At 42.5% G+C, this 20,564-nt stretch overlaps 1 protein-coding gene across 9 annotated transcripts in view; it reads left to right on the top strand.

The window, feature by feature from the left end:
- sox5 (SRY-box transcription factor 5) overlaps positions 1 to 20,564 on the top strand; it is a 247,941-nt gene that overhangs the window by 142,034 nt on the left and 85,343 nt on the right. For 5 of the 9 annotated variants that reach the window (XM_028570604.1, XM_028570611.1, XM_028570610.1 and 2 more), the window contains exon 1: positions 17,715 to 17,925. The exons of 3 other annotated variants lie outside the window; for them this stretch is intronic. In XM_028570604.1, the coding sequence (XP_028426405.1) occupies positions 17,849 to 17,925 (77 nt within the window). In that variant the 5' untranslated portion in view covers positions 17,715 to 17,848. Of the gene's footprint in view, positions 1 to 17,714; positions 17,926 to 19,768; positions 19,806 to 20,564 lie in introns of those variants that run through there. One more of the 9 variants, XM_028570606.1, reaches the window with a different exon arrangement.

Here is a 20,564-nt window from a genome sequence, read left to right as displayed (position 1 = left end):
CGTTTAAATACGGGGATAACGGCACACATTTTCAAACAGTCTCTCCTCGAGTACATTAGTACAAAGATGTGGGGGGAGGGGGCTTCCATGGCTACTCGACCGTCTTACAAGCACTTCTGACAGTGTTAACTGGCAGCTTAAGCAAGATCAAACTGTTCAGTAGGGAGTCCAGTTTTGCCTAGGTATTCACTATTTGCTCTGAAGTTTCAGCACTTCCTTTTAAATAGAGAGCAGGGTGATCAATGGGGGGATAAATCATTTCCTCAGAGGTTGATTGACATTTCTTTTTATTTATAAGGATCTTGCCTGCCGAAGCTTAAAGCCCCTGACGCGCCAACCCGATAATCGGCCGTTGAACAGTCTGGCGAGGTCGGTGACTCGAGTCTGTTCGGTGTGTTCCGTGCCGTCGTCCGTCATAGCGGCTGTCAGCCTTCATTTTGGCCGGCCTGACATGCTGGGTTGTAGGGCGGGCAGTCAGACTCACTCCACCAATCTGATTGGAGTGGAGTGCTAACCCGGAAATAACGAGACTCTCAAAATCTGACGGAAATCTTTTAAACTGACCTTTGTCGATCTGAAATGAAGACAGATTCAGCAACTGCATGGCCTATTTCTCACTTAAAATGTTTTCAGAAACACGTTTCAGTGAACTTCGAACATTTCGAACGAGCCGCCATTACTATCGGCTGGAGTAGCCAGACCCGCGTGACGCGTTCGTCATTTCCGGTTTTCATTTTTTGTATTACTTCTCGCGCACGAGCAGTACGTACGCTTAAGACGGCGTCGCTTCGGTGTGTTCCGAGGCACTTTTTGGACCTCGGGGAGCAGACTGACCAGTCCGACTGCCTTTTCTGCCGACAGTCAGCCGTCGGGTTGGCGTGTCAGGGGCTTAACAGATGTATGCACAGTTGCTGGTTGCTTCCAGGTGTTTCAGTGTTGGGATGTCTAAATAACCTTAAGTCAAAAATAGCAACAGTGTCACATGAAACACACTCGCTGAGTTTTTTTTCTTTTTAGTTTTAGTACGTACTGCAACTTCCCTTAAAAAGTATGTACTGTTGCATGCAGTATGCATACAATCGGGACATACTACTTCTCCGTAGCATTGCACCTTGAGCTTTGACCCTATGCCTCATACAGTATATGCTGCGCAAAAGGACTGTGGGTCAGAATAGCCAGAAAAGCATTCTGCAAAATCCAACTGGATGCAGTAGGACATCCTGGTATCTTTGGCATACTGCATTTGACATGCTATGTATTGGGACATACTAAATCTTATTCTGGAATACTAAATAGCATGGTAGTATGGGTATTATAACACAGGCAGGGACTTACTTTTGAGGTGACGTCAGCTTCTGGATACAAGCTGAGCAATCGGTGACTGTCGAGCAAAAATGTGCAGTGGTAGTGAGGGTGGGCCAGTCTCCGCCGTCATTCATCACGAATCCGTCTGCCCGCTCTCATCCTGCCTGGTCCATCGCAGAGCACTGCTCCACAGCTGACCGGAGCCTTGGCTTCTCACCCTCACCTACTGACGCGGTGGTGATTAGTGGTTACCGTGGCAACCGGCGCTAGTGTCGAACTTTAATGGCCACATTTCCAGGCCGGTTGCCAGTATCAAACAAAAGCCCTTCCATGTCCTCTGCTAATCGCTGCCCCTTTTCTGAGTCCGCGTCACTATTCAACAGATACACCATCCCTTCACTTAACCACGATTTACTCATCTGGTAGCTGGTTTCATGCCTTTTAATAATAAGGAGTTCTGTAACAAGTATGCTGCTGGTCAAATTTAGATTAATTGTTCATTTGTTCATGTAACTTTGATCCCCCTCACTACTTTAGTGAACTCTTGATCTTGATGTTGAATTGTCTCAACATTAGAAACACAGCATAGGCCCCTTTCTGTATGCAGAAGTCATCCACTACTTCCACTTCTTCCTCCCCACGAAAAAAAATAAATCACTGTCACATGCTTTCACAGACAGAGGCCGATTAGGAAGGATTTCTAAAACCAAAGTTAGGGATGGCAGACGTGAGCAGGGAAGTGTGCCAATACAGCCAGCTGAGTTTGAGTGTGTGTAAGCTGTATTAGCTGGCTGGGGTCAGCAGGGGTGAGGCTGTTCACCAGGTTAATAGCTACAGAATGAACTGAGGACGCAGTAATAGAGTGATAACAGGACTGGGGTTGGGTAGAAGAGGGGGGGGGAGGAAAAGACAAGCTGAGAAGAGGGTGGGAGTAGGAAAAGTGGGAAACAAAAGAGAGAAAGAAGAAGGAAAGGAGATGAGTTACATATTCGTTTAAGGTGAAGTAGGGACTGTGGGTGGAGGGATAGACATAGGGAAGACAGGTTTTGTACATTTTTTTTATTTAACCTTCATTTATACAGGTTAATCTCATTGAGACACAGGGTCCCATTCTCGAGAGGGACCTGTTAGGGACAATGGACAACATCAGTTACAGACAGACAAAACCGATTACAATAGTATACACAATATTTACTATCTACAATATTTAAACGAAAGTCAGGGCATGGCAGCTGGGTTGGATTAGAAAGAGAGGGAGAGAGATGGTGGAGGGACTATGGGAAGAGATGAGAGTAGAGAGAAAAGGAAATAAATCAATAGGTAATGACAGAGGTGAGGACACAGTACAACTGACAGTGATTGACATGAAATGTTAGTTCAGCATGTGTAATGCGTGTTTTGGTGTAAAGCACTTAATGTGAATGTTTTTGAGGATGTAACTTCAATGTAAATCCACCTTGTCCTCCTACCATGAGGGTAAAATAGCTGAGGACATTTGGTGAGGCCGATGGGGCGTGTAGTGCTGGAGAAGAGTTGTGCGACATGTCTTAAGTTTGATCGAAATGCTTTGCAGATTGGCATGAATTATGCACTTTTACATTAGAAAGCATGGACCTTTCTCATGCTGCAGTGATGAAAGCAGGAACCCAGGTGTAAAATGATTGATGATATACTATAATGTAAAGATATAAGCAACACAATATCATAATACCTCTCATTTGGGTGTATTTTTGCATTGATGTTGGTTTCCAAGCAGCCAATACTTCCCACAAAAGCACTTGAAAAGCATTAATGTTGTGCAGAGACACATTGAAAGGTTCTGCATTCACATGTTGGAAGGTCCAGACCATTTAGTTTTAGTGAGAACTTTCAATATTTGCAGCAACAAAGGTAGCTGCTTGCATTGCTGCTCACATACTGTTTGTCCTCACTTTAAAAAAAAAAGAAAAGTAGGTGCATTTGAATGTTTGGATTTCTATGCCTCATTACAGTGTGAGATTGATGTCAAAATAACTTATGCATACAAGACAAACAGTGCAACGAGCAAATTAGGCTTCACCTTATTGCCTTAAAGAGCATTCCACATCAAGAAGAGCGATTTTTTTAATGATAAATTCAAATGTTTTTATGTAAATATTGTTCTATTTACATTACAAGTGAGGGGAGCGAGTCCCCCGGTAGACACTTCATGAAGTAAGGTAAAGACAGATGAGAATCAGAACCTCTGGACGGGTTAAATGATTAGATTCCTGCGCAAACACAACGGCGTGTGTATGTGTCCTTGTCCGTGGTCTAATGACTGCGCTGTCTGCAGAGAGTGGAACACAGGAGGGAATTAGTCGTCATTGCATATCAAAGGCTTAGCCATTAGAGACATTGGGTAGGGTCTTCCTAATGAGAGAGGGGAACCGGTGTTTTTCTGCTGGCGTGTGTGGGAGTGTGCAGTGTTTGGTTGGGTCACAGTATATGCATACACACACCTTCAAACGCAGCCTGCTTTATACATATTGCACCCTGTCACACGTATTTAGGGATTAAGGTACTGATCAGCAATGCACATTAACATTAGACATAATTCATAGAAACACACATTTATATACATATAGACAAAGTCAGAGGCACACACACACTGTGTTGCCAGGGCCCTCTGGCAGGCCTCGCCGTGCCTCTCAGTGTGGCATGGCGTGGGCAGAGGTGCCAGCGAGATGCCAGGGCTTTGTGTGCCACGCTAGATCAACGCCAGCCATTGCAAGTACACAGCACACAACGCACCCGGAGGTACAGGACTCACCCACCTATACCTTCTATCCATACATACATCCATCTCCTATGTGTGTTCTCTTATCCTCTTTATTTATTTATGTATGTGTGTGTGTGTGCGTGTGTGCGTGTGTGTTCATGTAGGCTGATTGGCGATGCCCTCTGTGCCATCTGCAGCAACCCCCCCCCACCCACCTCCCACCCTTTTCACTCATCACCATGGTGGGCTTAACCATCTGTGTGCCAGTGTGTTCCCACAGTGAGAAAAGGAGGTCTTGTGGGGGTTGAGTGGTGGTGACGGGGGTTGCCACAACAAACACACACACATACATTTTTTTTTTTTAAAACTATGAAGAATAAAAATGAAGAATTGACATGCTAGTGCCCGACACCATAAGTTGGCCCTGTGTGCAGAATACTGCAAAGAAAGCGCAGGCAATGTCATCTAATGTATGACTTGTAAGATGATTCTCCTTTAATTCAAACAAATGTAGGAGCATATTGTGCAGTGTGTGCTGGCATATATTTTATCATAGATCATCAGGCTTGAAGCCGCAGTCCAGAGGGAGTCAAAGAGAGCAGCAGCTGGATAAGTGTCAACAGCTCCACAAGCGCCCACGTTATAAGAAGCCAGTAGTAAGAGTTAAGGGTCAAAGCGACAGTGGGCAAAAGATGGATCATGGGTAGAAGTGCTCGGATGTAAGGAATAGAATCTAAGGCACGTATTTCTTAACGCTCTTATGTTTAACCAGTACATAGGCACATAAAGGATTGAAGTGTGTCAACATAATGCATGATTATGTTGTTAATGCATGTATTTTTGCACACCTAACTGGTTTGGTACTGTTCATTTGAACTCTGGGGCTGTTGTGAAATTAATCGAACTCTAATACACAACGGACTAAACAACCGGATTGACACTAGGGTTTTGGTTGGCTTTCAAGCAGTCTTTTGTGCAGTCTGTCTGTAGTATGAAAGCAAAACAGACCATCCGATTTTATGATAGTCGATATGTGATTTCATCATGAATTAAAAAAACAAAAACTTAACTACTATTAAATCCATCTTCTGGCTGTGAACTGTTAAGGAAGCAATCTGATGAGTGAGCTGTAATTTGTGGGTTAAGTTTAATCGATCAGAAAAAGAAACGGGTTTAACTGGAATGTATCATGCTCCTTTTTTTTTATCCCATTTCTGTCTGATTATTCATGAAGTATGGGCGATTTGCAGATTTGACTAATAATACTCATTATCAGTTATTTCCTGGTCTGCTCCTTGTGACAACAAAGAACATAAAATACACATAAGGCGCAATAATGTGTAAAATGATTTTTATCCCATGAGTCTGTGTAGCAATGATGGTGATGCGAGATGAACGTCACCAAAACGGTCCAATCAGTGAGTTACCTGTCAGTCCACAAGACTGAGGGACCTATCTTGCACCCGGCGCAGCGCGAAGCCCAACGCAAGTGTCTTTGCTAGTTTAAGACCGACGCAGTTGTCAATTTCCTGTCCAGTCCCCACGTCGTTTAAGTAGCAGATGCACCTGCGCCCATCTTTGCGCCCATGGGCGTGCTGGTCTTACAGGGAGGTGTGTTCAGGGGCATTCTTGGCGTATTGCTATCTTTAGGCAGCGGAAAGTGATCGCGCCATTGACCAACAAAAACCCTGTTCTAAAGTCAATAATGCAGCATTTCATTCTTATTTTAACAGCGCATTAGTAAAATGTGCCTAGGCTCGTGCACAGCGCACGCACACTATGCTTGTTACACACACTGGGACGCGCAGCAGCACACAAACATACAAAAGATGAAAAATAAAAATATTACAATGTGAAATTGTATTATATGATCTGCTCGTGCGGATTAATTTCACAGACGAGCAGATCAGTTTCTTCTCCTGGAAATCTCTCCTTCCTGCTCAGCAAATCCGCCATCATAAGAGCAATGCGCCAAGGTACAAACGCTCCTGGCTTTTAAAGGGAATGGGAGATGACACTCTGATTGGTTGATTGCATGTTACGCCCAAAACACACCTATGAATTAATGAAGACACCAAGTACAACCCTTTTGAACCATGCGCCTGGCGCACGGACCCTTTTTTCCACCGTCAAACTAGCAAAAGTGGATTTGTACACGCAAAATGTAAACATTTTTTAAATACAGTGTAATGCTTGGATGAGGTGGAAAAGTTGGTGCGTCAAAAAAAGCCAAATGCGCCAAAAACGCAATGGAAACGGGCAAAATCATGACATACATGAAGCGTGTGAAACGTCCACTCAAGGTGTGAAAGTGACCCTCGTCACATACCAAGGTGTGGAAAGACTCCTCTGTTCTGCATAGCCTCAAGTGTTAAATACAACTAATTATTAAATCAGTGTACACAGAAAGAATACAGTGAATAATATACAATGAAAGGACATAAAAAAGCGGTTACTTAATGTGCCACATGCCTGTGGGGATGTTTCATGGTCGTAGGTCAAGCTAAGAGCACACAAACACAGGCTTCTGTGCTGGCTACACATTGAACCAATATAGAAATCTAATGTAAATAGCTTCTATAAAAAGGTGGGGAGTTGTGGTCTGGTAATGACGGTGTGTGGGTGTGGGCTCCATGCTGCTTAACAGAGGCTGCTGGGTTGTAAGATGTTTAGGAAGCTGGCCACATCTGGAGTGGCCACAGGCCAACTGGCTACTAGCCTTAAAACCTCAAGCAAAGCTGTTCTTTTTCTCCTGTTCTCTTTTCTTTTCTCTCAGAATCCTTAACTAGTTTTACTCCTATTTCATACCCTTCATTCATTTTGTCACTACTTTGGCATTTTTTTTTTATGTCCTGAAATCTCGCTCGCTCCACCATCACACAAACATGCACGGCTGCACACGTACAAAAATACGCTTCCATGCACTACCTGCCCTTCTGTAAACTGCACACGCGCACACACACACACACACACACACACACACACACAAACAAACACTTCTGTCTCTATTGTTCTTTATCACACATGGCTTTGAAGATGAAAAATAGAAAATAAAAACTCTTAAGTGTCAAACCTCACACCCAGTCTGCTGTGCGATAAGATTAGATTTATTTCTCCAGCTGTGACATAGAAAATGGAAGTGGATTATTTAGTAAAAAAAAAAAAAAAAAAAAAAAACAGAATTAAATTAAAACTTGTAGGCGTTATTGTTAAGCAAGGAACAGAGGGGGCTTAAATATATAGGCTCAGCATAGGCCTCAGGCAGCAGATAGCACAATCTCCTCTCCTCTTGTTCTCACCAATGGACTTAAAAAACACATATAAACAGCCTTCCAGGACCACAAAGCCTGTGTAGAAAATCAGAAAATCATTTCCTCTTCCCTCTAGACTCTGACTCTCTCTCTCTCTTTCTTTCTCTCTCTCTCTCTCTCTCTCTCTCTCTCTCTCTCTCTCTCTCTCTCTCTCTCTCTGTTATCCCCCTTCTCCCTCAGAGCAAGTCCACAGGGGGCTGCCTGGGCGCATCAATCCAGGGTTGAGCTTGTGCCTTGACGTGGAGAAACACAAAGTGCAGAGATTTGGTGCATAAACATGTGTGCTCTTAAGAAGAAAAACCGGGCTGCAGCGAGAGCGGAGAAGGGGAATGGTGCCAAATCCCCCCCATTCAGCCTCAGACCAAAACAAGGCAGCATCCTGACAGCTTTGAGGTGGAGCGGGACCGGAGGGGGGCTAGGGGATGGAAAGAAGGGGAAGAATGAGAAAAGAGGGAGAGAGATAGCAACTGTGATGGAGGAGGGAGATGAAGAGGTAGAGAGAGAGAGAACATCAGCTGCTGGGGATAAGAACAAAGCTCAGGGAGTCTCAAAGTGATAATCCGCTGTGTTTTCATATTTAACATTTTTTGCTATCCCCTATCTCTGTGATATAATGAGACTGGGAATCAACTTTTAGTTACTTCTGTCAGGGGAAAGAACTTGTGGTGCCCAGGAAATGATGCATCTATTGTCCTGGACGGCACAAAAAACCTTTTTTAAAGTTTCCTTCTTCCCCCGACAAACCTCCACTCATTACGTGCACAAAATAACTTAATTACCATAAATATCTACATTAATGTAATAGTTAAATTGAAGGTTTGGCATGGTTTTCAGTGCGAGTAGCTGTTCTGATGTTAACACAGCTTGGCTCCAGAGTTGAGGATCACAGTTCATTGTTGACATTTGAAACAGACGAGAATTGACGGATGGTTGAGTTAGTTTCAGGATAAAGATTGATGGGGAATTGATGGGGCAATAACCAAAAGTGGTCAGGTGGTCGTAAATAAGCCACAAACGTTTAGCCACATTATCTAAAGCACTTTATTTGGAGGGGAAAGTGAAACGAGAGTACCTGAAATGGCAGTTATGTTCCCTCATTTCACCGGAAAACCATAAATGTGAGCCAGAAAGTTTAACCAGAAAGTTGGTCTGTAAACTTTGACGGATGTATAAATAAGGACAGGTTTTATAATGATTCTTGTCCTGTAAGACTTCTTTTTAGATGATTTGTTGTGTTTGTCGTGAATGCTGTATTGTAACGAAGCTAAAGACAAGCAAGGGAGTTCATGCAGGGAGACAACTATCATTCTAGTTTGTCATCGCTTTGGAGCTCAACCTCTCTAGCCTGGGAAAACCCTGACGAACTTCCAGGCAAATTTGAGATTTGCTCTGCAAGTCAGTCTGGCCAAGAGCCCATTCAAGCCCATTTCCAATTTTTCCAAATCGAGGCACCAATCACAACCGTTGAGGCGGGCTTCACACGATGACGATAGCCGGCGAGCAGCTTCTTGTTTACATTCAACGTGACGGCTACCGACGCGGAGCGTCTGATTGGTTGAAGGAGTATCCGATGCGCCCAGAGGCATTTGAGCGGCGTCCGTTGGTGACGCCCCTTTGGAAATGGGCTGCGAATAAACCTTGCCCAGACCCACTCTCAGTTACAACTGAGAAGGGTCTGGTATCGGCCAGGCTACAACCTCTCAGTTATTAGCCAATGATTTCACTGGGATTTGTTCACAGGCTTTCTGGTCATCCATTGGTCATCTTAACTGAAGGTTTTTTTTTGTTTTTTTATTTAAAGCATGTATTCTGTTTCTTCTCTCTGCTCTCATTCCAGTCTATGCTATGGCTTCACCCCTCCACCCCGCTACCACCACCCTGTCCAAGGCTCTCTAGGGGAATCTCCAATTGGCTGCTATTTTTAGGACACTCTCCCTATAAATCCAATCAATGTGGTCAACACCAAGGCCTTTTATCAATTGAAGTTTTTCCATTGTCACTCGCTTGTGTTGTCCTTCCTGAGCAAGACGCTGAACCTCGCATTGCTTCCAATGAGCATTAAGTATTGCTTAATGGCTGTTTTTAATGGAAATATAATCTTGCACCGTCATGTATCTAACGGTCTCGCACAAGTGGCTGCTCGGTGGATGAAGTCCATGTCCGTCTCTTTCTGCCATTCATCCTCACTGCTTTGAGCCAGCAGATTTTCCTTCCCAGATATTTTAATTATTCTCATTCCTTTCTCACTGCAGATTGATTTTAGTCAGTCAAAGGCTTTAGTTAGCTGTTAATTGAAGAGAGAGAAAAAGTTCAAGGAAAAGTCTCAGTCAGGTTTTTTTTTATTTTTTTTTATTTGCAGTGTATTTGTGTGTTTGTGCTCTCGTGTATGAACACTTTTTGTTGTTGTCCGTGTTTGCATGTGTGTGTTTCCTAGAGGTCTGGACTGGACCGGTCATTTTTTTCTTTTGTTAATCATTCACTTTTTTTTTTTTTTTTTTTTTTATTTCTCTTCCCAGGCTAGTGTTTCATTAACCCTGCTGTGACACAGACTCCCTTTCATTCACTCGCATTGTCTGCTCCAGCCGCTCGCTCACTCACAGCACCAAAGATTACTAATAAATAAGTGACACCAGAAACAGTCTGTTTTTCCCCTCAGCCGTAATTAACTGACTTGATGTTTTCAAGAGAGAGGAGGGGGGGGAATCCAGCTAATTAGGAGTGAGTTAAGATTCGCACAAAGAGTACAGTTCGTTAATTAATTTTCCACGCAGCCATTGTCGGGGAAGAAAACAGCTTTGTTTACAGTGTTTGCCACGGCGGTTAGAGCAGCGCACTCGCTGCAGTCCGTATCCAGTAACCTTGCAAGTTAGACAAATAAAGGGATGGGCTAAAATGCCGTCCATCAGCCGAGACAGAAAAAAACCCTGCTATCTGAAATCACTGATTGTTAAGTTAGGGTTAGTGTCTGTAGTTATACCATAGACGTAGTTCTCTTCATACCTGGATATCCTAAAAAGAGTGAATCTGGTGTGCCATTACTGACACAACCCTACTGGTGGTAAAAGTGGCAGAGAGCAGTTTGTCTTTTGGTCTCTACCTGTCTACCTGCCCACTTTTCTGTGTATGAATTGATGGGTTTTGGAGGTGGAACAGACATCAGACACCGTAGACTCTAAAAATAATGGACGAAGGTTTTGGGCCTGAAAAGTGAAGCCAATGCGGAAGTGCCTAAAACCTGAATTCTGTCTAATTTCCGGCAGGGGGCGACGTCACTGGTTGCAAAAAGAAGTTTCTATAGAAGTCTATGGGAAAATTATTATTATTTATTTATTTATTTGAATTTACCTTTATTTAACCAGGAAAAGACTCATTGAGATTACAAATCTCTTTTTCAGGAGTGTCCTGACCCTACTTCTGCCTTGATTTTTAACTTCAATAAACATTTACATAATGAGTTTATGGCCCTCAATTGCTACTTTCAAGGATTTTTGTCATAGTCGAGGGCTAGCACTCCACCAATCAGATTGGTCATTGAGTCCGACTGCCCACTAGCTGATTCAACAAGTCAAATCGGCCCAAATTAAGGCCGACGGCTCCTCCAACTGACGAAGGCACGGAACACACCGAACAGACTCGAGTCACCGACCTCGCCAGACTGTCTGACGGCTGATAATCAGGTTGGTGTGTCAGCGCCTTTAATGAACGTGCACATGTCTACATCCACATCACCGCATGTCTGTTCAAGTACCACAGGATAGAAGGTGTGTGTGAGTGTGTATGGATGAGAGCGGCCCGAGCCCCCCGCCTGTATTAAGAAGGGCCCTGGCAGCAAGAGATAGTGGCTCTATCTTAATGGCTTCTGCCGCCTGCCACTCAGCCTTCAGACGGGGTCCTTTGCCTGCACGTGTCTGCCCACGATAAAGCCACTTCACAGGGGCTAGTGCCTCTCCACGCTGGCCTCTCTTCTCTCCTCCTCTCCCAGGAAAGAAGAGAGAGAAAAGAAAAAAATAGCCAGAGGTATTGATATATGAACCCACCCTGAGACTGAGAAGAGCTGCGAGCGAGAGACTGAAGGGGGAAAGAAAAAAAAGTAGCATTCACACCGCAGGCCTTCATGCTCAATTCTAAATTGTTGATCATATCTGTTATTTTTGAAAGACCTACAATGTAGCCTAGAATATGATATCTGATACAATGTCAAAAACCATAAGTTTATAGGCTAACAGTAAGACATCACAGCTATATTTAGATCTACGTTTTCCCTGCACGTTTTGAATGCATTTTGGTTTTAGGTGCGTTTGTTGACTTTTTGATTGAAATAAGGCGTCTCTTCACTTGACACTAGTCAAGTTTTCCTTCTGGCTTTCTTTCCGTTGTTATCTCTCGGTGTCATTAATGTATTAATGCTGGCATAACTTCAGCTGCTGTGGGTGCCAAAGTTATAACTGTGACTGATGTAAGCTTTACTCAGTCCACTGTTTTTCCACTGGTAGCTTATCCTGAGGGAGCACCACTGCCGGGTCCCTATCACCAGACACAATGTTGATATTGAGGGATTCTGCAAAGGGTTAATGTTCAGTTAATCAATTTTATCTTTGATTTAGTTTTCATGATATTATCTCTCCAACTAGATTTATATCCCCCTTAACAGAACTGTTGGCTGGACACCCCCCCCAAAAAAAACAGGTTAATGTTAGATTACTGTATATACAGTACAACGGTATATTTTGTTGTTTAATTAAGAGGACTTGTTGGCTGCTTCCATGGTAAAAAAATAAATAAACTGCCAACCTCAACCTTTGAGCCACTGTTGACAAAAAAGTCCTTGAGGTGCTCAAAATTATGGGAAGTTTGAACATCTACATTTCTGCTTTTACATCTGCTGATGAGGGCCATTGTCAATATCCGTATATGACAACTACCATATGGTAGTTGTCAGTGGAGACATTGTTGTTACATGTATCAAAAAAGCCAACTTACATTGTTAATCTGTGACACAAACTCTGGCACACACCCATACATCGCTCCAACCTTCACGGCCTTACTTTCCGCCTTGTTGCATACAGTTTTTGGCTCACGTCTTCCTGCGCTGGCACTGAACATCGGCATTGGGCGTCAATTGTGTGCTGCGGCTTCATACTACACGAAGTAAGATCTTTTGGATAGCTGGCTGAACAATCAATCATCAATATCAACATCATTCATAACGCAATTGCTAACCGTTTTCATCTCGTGGTAAATGGCTACGATCGAAATTCTAAAAAAACATTGCCAGATTTTGGGCTGCTCTGTCCTAGAATTTTGATTCACGGCACAGCAATATTCAACAAGCCCTAGCGTGCTCATTTCTCTGTGATTTAAATGCAAACTGTGTCATTTTCTAGATGTGTGTCTTCTACAGAAAACCCTCTCAGGTCCATAGCTACTGATATGCCACACTGTGTTGAACGTGTGTCTCCGCATTTGCATAATATGTTGTGGAAAAAGTGTGTGTGATGTGTGTGACTTTGTGTGTGTGTGTGTGTGTGTCTTCAGGCTTTGGGATTGTTTACTGCCGGTCTCTCCCTGCCCCTGCACATGGTCGGCCCCTAATGCACTACAGCTGTTAGGGTCCCGACACAGTGGCCTCCCATCAACGGTTTCATTGTAATGGACTCTGTGTATGTGTGTATGTGTGTGTACATGCTTGCTTGTCCGTGTGTTTTTTTTTTTCTTGTTTTTGTGAATGAGCGTTTTATTGAACATGAGTGTGTGTGTGTGTGTTCTTGCAGCACTGTGAATTTTTGCTGTTCCTTCTGGGTATTTTTTGTTCCTGTCTCTATGTGATAGTCCGTTTCATCGTTTGTGTGTGTGTGCGCGTGCTTGTGCGTGTGTGTGCGTGCAGTGTTTCCTGTGGAACGAGAGGGATGGCGTGGAGGCAATGTTCACAAGTATTTGTGATGGGTAAGAGGATTTGCTTCGTTTTTTGTATCTGTTTTATCTGCATATTACATTATTAGCTTCCCTGTGATGATGATGAGAGAGAGCAAGAGAGAGAGAGAGCGAGAGAGATTTTGAGGATGGACAGAAGTGTAGACGTGATACAAAAACCTTTTTTGATCACGAAGCAGAACGTATACTCTACAATTCTCTGGTTTATCAGTGAAGTGTATGAACTACGCTGCAGACTGAAGTCTCTACCAACAGTGACAAACAGAGTGACGGCTGACTCATATGAACGGGTCAAGCTTGGGTTGAATGGGCATCAGCAGGTCCGTTTTTACAAACGTCTGGTCTATGAAATGTCTTGAAACGCCGGTGCGTTTTTATACACTATGATGAATTGGTTATGGTTTGCATCTCTCTTACCAGGTGCCATCTCACTCCCTCTTCCCTCACACTCATAGAACTGAAGTTAACATTACATCCAGTAACTACCATTTTTCTTATTCTTTTTTGTGGGGTTGGCCCGCCAAAGCAGAATGTTACCAGTGGAAACACTGTTGTGTGTTTGTGTTGCATAGCCTGTCTCTGTACAAGCAGCTTTCTCACGTCCCCTCCCTCTCGCCCTCTCAAAAAACTCAGCTCACATTATGAACCTATGAATCACTTAACCGGCCCCTTTTGTTTCCGCAAAATTTTTCTTGTCACTTGTTCCCTCATCGAGAGCACAATACACCTCGGTGGCCTTGTTCTTTCATATTCCTCAGCAACGTCTTTTAACTGCAGACAATGGCTTACACCTGAGAGGCTGGTTACTCCGAGAGAACTCTGTGCCAAGCTTGTTTCCATATCTTCCCCTTCATCCTGCCTGTCTATGCTTTTTAAACACTCTTTCTTTGCAGCATGGCTTCATGAGAAAACCCTGACCTCAGGCTGATTGATACAAGCTCGTTAGAAACTTCTTTTCTATGCACTGACGCTTAGTTATGTGCACTGTTGCATTATCCTCTGTGTTATTGCCTGCATCTAGTATATAATCCATTGTCAAGTCAGATTGACTTACGACTAAGTTCATGGCAAAGTAAATTCTGAACGCGGCTATTAGCCATACCAAATGTGTGAATGGCAACAATATAATATATATCTATTCAAAATATGACAAACACAAGGCTCATTCCTATTCTCTCTGCTGTTCAGGTCAGCGCCGCTCCGGTATGTTGACCATCAGCCGCATAATGGAGAAATTAAGTTTCTGTAATGCACAAATGAGGTTATCATTGGTTTTGCAGCTGTTTACGGGGCCAAGGAGAGTTTCCAATCGCACAATTTAGTCGGGGAATGCGATTAGATTTAGCCCTCCACTGTATTCTCTCCATTTGACCATGAATTACATTAGGTAAATAGAAAACTAATGCCACAGATTGTTGTTGATTGTTGCGACTACTGGCATGTTTACTTTGTCCGTGTGTGAATGCATATACATGTACTGTACGAATACAAACTTAAATTGCGAAATTCTAGCAATGTAAAGGTGGTACTTGATATCTTTGTGTATAAATAAATGGCTTTGTGTGGATGTATCACTATGCATGTAATAGAGAGAGATGTTTTCCTACTTAATTAAAGGATGAGGTCACATTAGTGCAAGTTGATTTCCCATGATACTCCCAGCCTCAGTTGCTCTTAAAAGAATATCTCATTTTAAAAAAAAAACATACTGCGGTCCAAATCTTTAGAAAAGTACATCTCTACTACCTACCACTTTGTAAGGTTTGGCAGGTCTTTGAATGCAACTAACACCAGACAACGAGTAAGGTCCCATCTGTAATGTTATCAGATGCTGTAAAGGATTCTATTTAATGTAAAAGAAAATACATAAAAGAGAACTGGCACTGGTGGTGCACTGTGTGTGTGTGTGTGTGTGTGTGTGTGTGTGTGTGTGTGTGTGTGTGTGTGTGTGTGTGTGTGTGTGTGTGTGTGTGTGTGTGTGTGTGTGTGTGTGTGTGTGTGTGTGTGTGTGTGTGTGTGTGTGTGTGTTAAAGTATCACAGAAGTGGCAGTCTGTCAGCTCTGCTTTTCTCTGTGCTCTCCAGAACAATAGCTGGATTGGCCGTATGTGTGACATGTAGACCACACACTCCTAATAGTGACTGACAGCACTAAGGGCTGGAAGCAGCATGCACTCTCACACACACACACACACACACACACACACACACACACACACACACACACACTGTACAGTACATACACCTGAGGACACAATGGGTGATTGGTGAGGGTTTCAGTCAGTTTGTATATGTGTATTTTGTGAGTGTGTGTGTGTGTGTGTGTTCATTCATGCATGTGAGCTTCAGCATATGTTCTGTTGAAAGTGCTCAGCTGTCTTCTCTTCAACAAAACTGTTCCATGTCGCAGAATCAAATGTCTGCTTCTTCTTACTGCATGAAAACAAAAGAAAACAAAAAGTCTGTTAAACATTTTATTACATCTCATTTGTCATACAATACCTATGGGGGAAAAAAAAAGTGATTCTGATTGGCTGGATGATGTGCATTATAAATTAAATCATATTAACACATTCTATTGAAGCTAATGGCCACAAATGTTTCTGTATTTAAAGATGGGACCGATGTCCGAATCAGTATAGGCTGACATTACTGGAGTTATAAAGTACAATTTATTTCAAGATAGACAAATATAGTGCCAATAAAGTTGAAATGTTTCTTCTAACATGAATTCAAGAACTCTCCAAACGTTATTGTTTGATCATAATGACAATCAGTAAAAAGTCACATCTCTGATGCATTCAAATAACAACAATGCATCTCTAAATGTTATTTAACTTTTTTGGACATTGTAGCAGGGTATTCAGCTGCGGCAGAGAGAATATAATTGCTTCGAGCTCAGGGTAGCTCATATTAATCCTGTGTCAAGGCTTGTGTTACGTCCACTGTTCTGTTACTTTATTCTGTTAGCGAAGCCAATCATGTGAAAAGCATGATACAGCTTCACTGTACTAACATAGTGGAACCAAAGGGACAGTAAAAGAGGCTGGAACAACACCAGTTAACCAATTAAGCACGGGTGACCTCTAAGGCATTTTGAATATGTTGTAAAAACTATTACTTTTATCTTCTCTTTGTTTTCCGACCGTGAAAGCTATAAGGTAGATTATCATTTTTAACAGAGGTTTCCAGGCTGCAGTTGTGATTGTGTCTTTATGCATACGTTATGTCAGGCTGGAACACTGTGTTAGTGTAAAGATGTGTTTCAGTAATCCAATAACTGCCAGAATCCCCCGATTTATCTGCGATGGAATCCATCACAATCGTAGGAGATAACTTTATGATTTAAAGGTCTATCAGTATTGTAATGTATTGTAATCAGTTAAACTACAAGGTACTGTTATTACCCCTCTTAAAAAACTTTACGTTGAAAAGGAGAAATAAGAGTCAATTATATGGAAAGATACTAAACCTTCAGTATGTGAACATCAAGAGAATTAGGAGTGTTTTTATGCTCAACTGTTGATGCAAGCCATAATAAAATACAGTAGATGTGTTAATGTGAACTATCTTTTTTGGAACAACATTAATGACTCATAGAACAGACAATCCATATAATTCTTCTTTTAGTTTTTTGAGTTTGTGGCAAAATGACAGCAATCGAAAAAAGTTTATTGAGGACAAATTCCAAATATCTGCTGGTTCGAGGATCTTAAAGTGGAGTGATTGAGTCATATAATTGGGTTTTGAACTGCTGGTCCGACAAAATAACCAATTTCGCAACACCACCAAGTTGCAACCTCAACCCAAAAGAAGCAAAAACATGGACATTTTTCTAGTTTTTACCTCTTAATTCAAAGAATTTCTGTTTGTGGTAGAGGAAAACATGTATTACAACTAAAATTCCAGAGGAACCATAAACATAAAAGTATAAAAGCAGAGAAAATGGAACAGACAGAAAAGTGCATGTGCTTCAAATAGTTTACTTTAGTTGACCTGATTGATTAATTTGCTTCTTGTTGCATAATAAAGTGCATGAGGGCTTGCTGTGGTCTTATCACTCTGAAGTGTGTCTACATGATCTGTGAGTTATGTCTGAGTGTGTGAAAACCGTGTGTGTGTGTGAGAGAGAGAGAGAGAGAGAGAGAGAGAGATGGACTTGAGGAAGGGGGCAGCACTGCTGTGCATTTGCACTCAGAGAGTGATGAGCCCTATGGTCAAATGGCCCCTCCCCTTTGCTCTCAAACACACTCACACACACACACTGGGCGACACAGTAAGAGGCTCTGCTGCTGGCCCTTTAAGAGCTGAGCCTAGATCTCACAGCTTACAGCGAGGGAGGGAGAAGAGGAGGGACAGAGGCAGAGAGAGAGAGTGAGGGAGGGTGTAAGGCTGAAAGTGTGTGTGAGTAGAGAGACAGAGAGGAACACACAGAGAGAGAGAGAGAGAGAGAGAGAGAGAACGAGAATCAGCAGTGTGTGTGAGAGGTTGAAGGATCACTTCTATCCCGTTTTGTTTTGGGGAGACTAACCTTGTTCATCTGAGCATTTGTGGGACTGTTTTATGTTGTTGTTGACGAGAGACACGGACCCTTACTCCAGCATGCTCACTGAGCCTGAGCTACCTCAGGAGTGTAACAGGTATGTGACGCTTTCTTACACACACACACACACAAACACACACATTCATGTGGAGATGACAGAGACGGAGGACAGGACGAAGCGGGACAGAGCTAGGGAGGGCAGGGAGGCTAGAGCTAGAAAGTAGAAAGGCATGTGTATGAAGAGAAGACTCGGTCTCTGTGTGTGTGTGTGTGTGTGTGTGTGTGTGTGTGTGTGTGTGTGTGTGTGTGTGTGTGTGTGTGTAAAGCATGCAAGTGTCTCAGCAAGTCGGCGAGTCAGTTTGAGGCTGGAGAGTGTGTGTGTGTGTGTGTGTGTGTGACAGTGTCAGAGATGGTAAAGGAGAGTTGATGATTGACTCCTATTTTTTTGAAAGCGATACCATATGCAAAGCCGGGGCAAAGCAGGCATTATATATATATATATATATATATATAGTATGTGAGTAAGGAAGTGCGTGTGTGTATTCATGCATGTTTTTCCCAGAAATAACAGAACTGTCCCTCTTTTTCTCCTCTGTCCCTCCTGAGTGAAGTTGTTGATTCAATTCAATACCTCCATAGACAAAGTGCTTAAAACAGTGTGTGTGTGTGTGTGTGTGTGTGTGTGTGTGTGGAAAGAGACACTTAAAGAGAGATGTGTTTGTGTCAAAGTCAGAATGTGTGATCTCCTCCTCTCTCCTCATCTCCACTGCTCACCACAACTGTATTAACTTTATTAACTTCTGCTTTACTCTGAGCTATTTGTATGTGACTTTCTCTAACAGCCTGGTGCCTACAACAAGTCAAAGCGATATAGAGAATTCCTTCATTTTTAAAGACAGAAAAACAGCCACATTTCTCAATCCGAATGTGTGATGTTTGCACACTGCCCTCCTGCTCAGCCTCATCTTTTGACATTTAATTATTTGTGATTTATTTTTCACTTAATCCAAATTCAATACATGCAAACCCCTCAGTAATCCTTTTGTCAATCTGCATGGTAGTTGTTGTTGTTGTTGTTTTTTTTCTTGCCTTATGCTAATGGTAATCTCACTGTGCCCCTCTGATGTTTGTGCGGGCCCGCTTCATTTAGAGATGCGAACCTTCTAACCTTGCCCTTTTCCCGACACTGTCAACACAAGTGGCTTTTGCCTGCGGAATAATGGCTGTTTGATGCTAATGCTGTGAGAGACAGATTATGTTATAATACCCGCCGTTTTAATACTAACATACGCAAACACACCCTTCTCCCACTTGACTTTTATTGCATTAAAGTAGCGCTCTATTTTGCCCGATGAAACTAATCTTTTGTTTCCGAGATAAACTGGGGTCGGTGGGGTTGGGGAGAGGGAGGATTTCAGGGGACCCGCTGAATTAAGAACACATTTTAGATGTGGCAAAAATGTGTTTTTAATAAACCGTTCAATCCGGCAAAGTGGTTGAGGAGAGAGAGAGAGAGAGAGAGAGAGAGAGAGAGAGAGAGAAAAAAAAAAAAAGAATAGATAACAACAGCAAGGAGGAATTAAAAATTTAAAGGATTACACCGAAAAGCAGAATGTATGGAGATAAATGCAGGGATTACAATGACTTAGGAGGAGAGCGCTTAAAACTCTTGCTTTCCAGTAATGCACTCCATCACTGTGTCTCTGGCCGTGTGTGTGTGCTTATATGTGTGTGTATGCGTTCGTATGTGGATGTATGTGTGTGAGCTATAGAGGGGTATCTTCCATTCCGTGTGTGTGTGTTGCCTGTGTGTGTGTGTGTGTGTGTGTGTGTGTGTGTGTGTGTGTGTGTGTGTGTGTGTGTGTGTGTGTGTGTGTGTGTCGAGCAGTAGTCTCTCTGCGGAGCGGAGTGTGTGTGAGTTGCCAGTGTGTGCTCTCCAGCCTCGGTGGTCGCGATGCTCTCGGTTCCTGCGTCTCTGTAAGTGTCCGCTCGCCTTCTTCACCCATGCTTCTTCTTCATCCACTCACTGAACTTCCTCTTCTTCTAGTTTTTCAACACTTATTCCCCTTTTCCCTCTTTTTCTTCTTCTCTTCTTTTTAAATCAAATTGCTGTTAAAATTCACTTGGCAGTTTTTGATTGAAAATAGCCGATGATGGAGAGTTTGTCTGAGTTTCTAGAAGAAGGTTTCTCTGAAAGGAAATTATCGTTCTTTTAGGCATGAGCCTGAAATTTAAATTTTTTAAATGTACCTTGAGGCTTAAAAACATAATTTTTCAATTCTCATTTTATTTAAGTCAACAAAAGTCTTGTGATATGGTTTTCATCTCTACTTGCTCAGCTGTTAAAATGTTTTATTTCATACATACAAAGCATGAATACTCTGTGATTTATGTTATTTGATATTCTAAGTTTGTATTCTAATTATGATTTGAACTATTTTTTAATTTTTTTCTTCTTTTTTTTTGGGTTCTCCGAAGCGCTCGGCTTCGTATACAAATTTCCAGTCGAAGCTGAAAATAGTGGAAACAGACTGCGTTCGCTTACACAGCCTCATTTGTTCGCACAAACAGAACAGAAATATACACATAGGGAGAAACGGAGAAAGAGCCAAAGCAACCAAAACACAGAGAAGAGACATTTTGAAGGAGCTAGTGTGGCAGTGGATGGAAAGATGCAGGGAATGATGTGGTCAAACTGACACATTCCTCTCCGATGAACAAGAAGAAGGACTAGAA

Source organism: Perca flavescens, chromosome 23 (genome assembly GCF_004354835.1).
Source record: "Perca flavescens isolate YP-PL-M2 chromosome 23, PFLA_1.0, whole genome shotgun sequence".
Taxonomy (NCBI): domain Eukaryota; kingdom Metazoa; phylum Chordata; class Actinopteri; order Perciformes; family Percidae; genus Perca; species Perca flavescens.
The sequence above is the reverse complement of the archived record's forward strand: the minus strand, read 5'-3'. Positions and strand labels throughout refer to the sequence as shown.